Source organism: Dysidea avara, chromosome 3 (genome assembly GCF_963678975.1).
Source record: "Dysidea avara chromosome 3, odDysAvar1.4, whole genome shotgun sequence".
NCBI lineage: Eukaryota > Metazoa > Porifera > Demospongiae > Dictyoceratida > Dysideidae > Dysidea > Dysidea avara.
Genome location: NC_089274.1, coordinates 2871398 through 2877397, shown reverse-complemented (window position 1 = coordinate 2877397; position 6000 = coordinate 2871398). Strand labels below are relative to the sequence as shown.

General features: G+C 40.7%; 1 protein-coding gene across 1 annotated transcript in view; it reads left to right on the top strand.

The window, feature by feature from the left end:
* Positions 1 to 2404: 2404 nt before the first annotated feature.
* Positions 2405 to 6000, top strand: part of LOC136248878 (uncharacterized) — a 34871-nt gene continuing 31275 nt past the window's right edge. The window contains exons 1-2 of the mRNA XM_066040708.1: positions 2405 to 2572; positions 5831 to 5885. Coding sequence (XP_065896780.1) covers positions 5862 to 5885 — 24 coding nt within the window. The 5' untranslated portion in view covers positions 2405 to 2572; positions 5831 to 5861. The remainder of the gene's footprint in view (positions 2573 to 5830; positions 5886 to 6000) is intronic.

The window sequence follows — 6000 nt, the reverse complement described above, 5'->3', positions numbered from 1 at the left end:
TTAGTGTTGACCAAACAACATCTGGGGTGTTGAAATCACCCATAAACACAATAGGATCATCCTCCTTCATTAGGAGAGATACGTATGAAAGTGAATGGTCTTGGTAGTGAGTTCCACTATTTGGAGGATTATACAATAGACAGATTTTACAGGGCTTGCTGGTCAGGATTTCAACGGTAATCACTTCAATATCATCAGGACTAGTTAACAGTTTGCTAGGAATACTCATGTCAATTGCTAACATAACACCACCACCACGACGAGATGAGCGATCTTTATGATGATAGATAGTGTAATTGGGAGGAAAAATTTCATTATTATAGACATGGTCAGAAAGCCAAGTTTCTGTTATTCCGTAGATTTTGTAATTTGAAGTAAGTATAAAACTATTAAAGTTCTTCAACTTGTTGACAAGACTTCTAGAATTCCACAAGTACACTGGAATTGGGTCTGGTTTTATTTAACATACGTTAGGTTTATTGATACTTTGGTTAAACTCAGGGGTATCAGGAATTCTGATTACCCGCATCGATTGACATAGTTGATGAGGAGGTTTGAGCAAGTGGGGAAGTTTGGGAAAGATTTGGTGCACTTGTGTTCACATTACTTGTGTTGGATCTTCTTAGTTGTCTTCGTACAGGCATGTATACATATACTTAAGTAAATCTCAAAAGTACTTGTACTTTACTTAAATACTTTTCAATGTACTTTGCCCCATGCCTGGCCTTGTTACAAGGCCATCTGGGAGTTCTTAAGGAACAATCTGCCTAGTTCATGCACATATACCCAGGAGATATATTCCATCCTGATTATCTTGGTCGTCCTGCCTATCTCTGTCCACAGTACTACTCAGCCTGCTCCTCCACTGCATGCTTCCTGTGCTGGGGTGGCTGCTGGGGTGGCTGCTGGGGTGGTTGCTGCAGCTGAAGAGGTGGCTAAGAATGTGAAGCACCTTACGTGAAAAAAAATACAGGAGGTGATTTAGCGAGGGGTAGCCAGTGCCCACGCAAAAACCCAACATGGTGTACGAGAGTCCCAATATTTAAGTATTTCAACACGTATTTCTGCACATTTCAATAAATATTTCATGTATTTATATGTATTTATAATTGGATTTCTCAGATAGTGTACAAGAGTCCCAAGACGTTAGCTACCCCTTATGGAATATTTTGGGATTTCATTACTTCAACAACTTTCTGTGTCTGATGTTTATGGATGAACAATTTTAAGGTAGCTATTGGGCTTTGGAATGTGGTGATGATGACTTTCCCCATAGAGTTGTTGTAGATTCTAATTGTAGTACTACGTATTATATTTCCAATATAAACTCACCTCTAAGAATATTTGCTGATGATTGCCTTTTGTATAGGATTATTAATGCATCAGAAGACACCATTGTATTGCAGAAAGACTTAGATCAAATCGCTAATTGGGTATCAACTGAATATCATTAAGTGTGTATTTATTCGATGTAGTAGATCCCATTCACCAATCATTTATCACTACACTTTAAATAATTGTATCCTCAAACAAACTGATAGTCATCCATATCTCGGAGTCATGTTAGACAAGACAATGTCATGGTCACAACATATATCGTACATAGCTAAAAAAGCATCAAAAACTCTAAATTTTCTAAAGCTAAACTTAAGCAACTGTTCATCAAATGTTAAGGCATCAGCTTACCTAACAATGGTTCGGCCTCTAATGGAGTATGCTTCCGTTATTTGGGATCCTTACTATAATAGTGACAGAGATAAATTAGAATTAATCCAGCGTGGGGCTGCTAGATGGGTTCTAAGTGATTATAGCAGAACTAGTTCAGTATCATTAATGTTGCATTATCTGTCCTGGCCTTCCTTACAATTATTTCATAAGATCTTTCACCATCAAACATCCCTGTCAATTCCAACTTACTATCTACCTGCAACAAGAGGCACACGTCATTATCATCCGTACCATTTCATACTTCCACCTGTATCAACCACATCCCATTTAGCTACAATCATTTTTTCCAAGAACAATTAAGGAATGGAACAACTTACCTACATCTATCCTTAACACAACTGATGACACATTTTCAAACAATTTACAACTATCCTTAAGTAATTGTACACATGCTTTGTAATTCTGTTGTTTTCTTTTTTTCCTGGGCACTTACCAGCTGTGCTGATCAGTTGCCCAGTACAATAAATAAATAAATAGTATTTGTGAGAAAAGTCATCATTATTTGATGTAAAAGGCATCAGCATAACACTTAATGTTTTAATAAAAATCAAAAGAAGTGTGGCTCCTCCGCTCCTGCATAAAGGATAGGGAAGGACATTTGCCCCAAATGCCGCCCTCCCCTTCACGTGGTGTCACGTGAAGGGTACTATCGAGACTGGTTTGAGACGCAATTAATGACAATGGTGGTTTCCTGGCAAAAAGGCGACAGACCATAGAGCGTAGATTGTACAGAGGTGCACCGATCGACGAGCGGGTATCCTCGTCTGGCGGCCGTAGACTATCAGTTCATCGATCACCGAGGTGCGAGACTGCAGTGCCGAAACTGAAATATTCACAAGCCAGGGTATGTTTTGCTAGCCTGAAATGTCGCGTAATGCTTGCTGTGAACCCATCTTCTGGCTTATTAACTCCAACTGGCCATGGGGTAATTTGCCCAGGGATCTCTAGACTGTAGTAGAGGTGTAACAAGTCATTTCAGGGAATGGGTGCTGAGGTGGCCAGCGGCAGTGTGTGTGTGGGGGGGGGGGGGGGGGGGGGGGGGGGCACAGCCCCCCAGACGCTGACAACAATATGGCAATTACACAGTCCCAAATTGACACAAATTGAGTCTTAAGCTAGTGATATTTTATGTTCTGTAATATGTACAAATCAAGCTGCATGGCTAAATCATATAGCTACACTAGATTCACACAAAAAATGTACAATTCACTTAACACACCTAATATTATACACTTACATACTATACATTCACTGAGAAAAAATTAATTTATTACAAGCAAACAAAATAATTCCCTTCAATCCCTTGTCACTGTCTTATTTTCACAGTTTTAGCTATAAGTCATTTAAGTCTGAGTCCTTGTAATTAGGTTAGGTAATTTCCTAAGGCTGCAGCACAAGTTGCTGTCAGGCTGGTCACCGTAAAGTGTTAGTAATAATAATAATAACAAACAAAGTACAGTAGTTTCTAGGCTAGATCTAACTTCACAGTTCTTTCCTGATGAATGTGCATTATCAGCAAGTTTTTCAGCCTAGAAGCACACATTCCCCAACCCTTCAGCCACAAATATGACCAGATTTTGCAAAACTGATCCAAGTTGCACATCAGACAAAATCAAACTAACACCTCCAGTGGATAGCTACACCATCGTACTAGTAGTTTTGACACTCAATACCACTCAAACTACTTGAGGCTGGTTTCAACAGACGTCTTTTTTGGATGGTGTGTAGAGCTCAAATGGCAGTTTTAGGCCTTGTGAAGGACCTGGCTTGGCAAGAATCAGTGGTTTAGTGGTGGACAGCCTGATAATGTTGGCCAGACGTTTTTCTGTGGATTTTGCTACATATCAGCCACTAAGGAGCCAGCACAGCCCTGTAATCTCGTCTCTGGACTACAATCGTGGTCTGCCTCCATTTTGAAGTCTAACCCTTGCCCACCCTGCCACCCCTTTGTGAGCACTCGTGATACTACTTTGCTCATCCAACTGCTCAGATTTTCTATCTTATGTGGCAGGAAACTCTACGAGCAGCTACAAGTACTGGAAGTGTTCTGAAAGGTAACAGACTGATGCATCTGTAGTGTAAATTTCATACGCGTGCTTGCTATCCTTAGAGAGTTATGCTGGCTTGAATTCTTTAAAACCGTTTATCTTGAAACTTCTATATAATGTGCGATTTGGATCGTTGTTCCAGAATCCAGTCACAAATGGTGAATTTTTCAGGACAGATGATGATAAAAGTTCCCCAAGCAACAAACTGCAATAAATTTTGTATCGAATGGTGCAAACATGCAATTATCCAAGGATATCTTTTGTACCACGCTGCATGGTCCTGCAGCACTGTTTTTCTCACCTGCCTTCACTAATCTGTCTCAACATTTCTTGGAGTCTTCGCTTTCTTCTCTCTTATGCACAGCGTCAACGGAAATCCCTGACGGAAATCAATGAAAATATGGTTTTTCCTGAGTTGCCACCGGGGTTATCACCGCATCCGGTTCTTGTCACGAGTCGGGTGTCCTTGAATCAAGAAGTATCACTATTCACTACATGATACTGATGTTATGGGACCTAGCCTGACGTGGCTTAGCAAGAAAGTTGATTGTTTTTGGTTGACGACTTGCCGTTAACGAACAATCACGTAATTACACCTAGCTTGTACCGGTAGTAATTTTTAAAATTAATAAATTACAGGTGGTGCGCCAGCACCCGGAGCATCTGTGGTTGTTACGCCCCCGTGTAGGGTCTGGACCCTAACTGAGTTTCAGTGACAAACCTTTCTTCACTGAATCTTCGGTAAATTTTAAGACATGCAAACCAAGGCTGCACACTCAGACCTAGTCTCGTGCCCAGACTGTTTTTTTTCTTTTTGTGTGGGGGCAGAGAACAAAAGGTCTGGTGGATCTCCAATGCTTTTTTTGTGCAGCCAGACCTAAAACTTTTGGGGATTGTTGATTAGTGGTGATGAAAAGTAAAGGCCTGTTGACGAAGCGACAATGGGAAATACCCTACCAAGGATGCAGCCTTTGCCAAGCAAACACGTGGGCTTTTTTTCTGTTGTTGCTTTGTTAACACGCCTTTGCTATTCATCACCACTAATCAACGATCCCCAAACGTTGTAGATCTGGCTGCACAAAAAGGTATTGGAGATCCACCAGACCCTTTTTTCTCCGCCCCCACACAAAAAGAAAAAAAGTGGTCTGGGCACAAGATTACCTCAGATCCCCTGAGCTTCATATCTACTTTGTTCTACAGCCATACTACAATATCCATGCTGTGCACCCCCTTCCCTGTAGCCGCTATGTCAGTTCTAGAATTGCCATGCACTGTTATATTGAACTGTTGCTGTTATTTTCCACTTTTTGATCATTCACAGATCAGCATGTCTATAATCTGTCTGTAAATATGGAGTGTCTGGTTGACTTGATGTAATGTGATGGACTACTAAAATCAACCCAAAATGCCTCTAGGTTGCATCACTGCATTAAAAATTTTCTTTGGCCCCCCTCCCCAGACCTAGCATTTGCACACTATGGGTTTACCCGACTATATATAGTATTGCTGTGTTCTAATTTGAACACAGATATAATGTATATTAATCCCCACTTGTTTGTACTGCCCTGCATGGGCTCCTGATTTCTCTTGGCTGTTGTGCCAGTACCTGTCCTGCCAAAAGCAGACCAACTTGTTTTCATGCAACCAGTGCATGAAAGACATCATTATGATTGCTTAACAGGTAAACCTCAGTTAAGGTTAGGGTTGGGTCCACCTTTAGTTTCTTCTTCATCGAGTGTAGGTGCCTTCTTATTGTAAATTGATTCGCATTTATGAGGCAGAAAAAGTAGGGAAGTACTGCTAGAAATGTTGGCTCAGTGATTCGGCTGAGGTAGCTACCTGTTCTAGAGGTCAAGATTGCTTCATCATATGCATGCAGTTTTTTGAATGGCTATATAGGCTGGCGCTGCATGGCTGTTCACCTTTGTTGCAGTGTAGAAGCTTTCTTGGATTTAATGTATTAGCTGCAAATTGTATACTTATCAGATATGCAGTAATAGCACTTAACTAGATACTGGTGATGTAGTGCTGTTTTCATATATTTATAAACACAGGTTTATACATGCAATTGCAAGCGGCAGTGAAATGGATACCAGCAAAAGTGAAGAGGTGATTTCATGTTGATGTATTTAGTAGTTATGTATCATGTGTGGTTTACCCAGGGTATAGCTAAGTGTGATGAACATAGTGTGTGACCAATGCTGTACCCCTTCACCCACTGCTG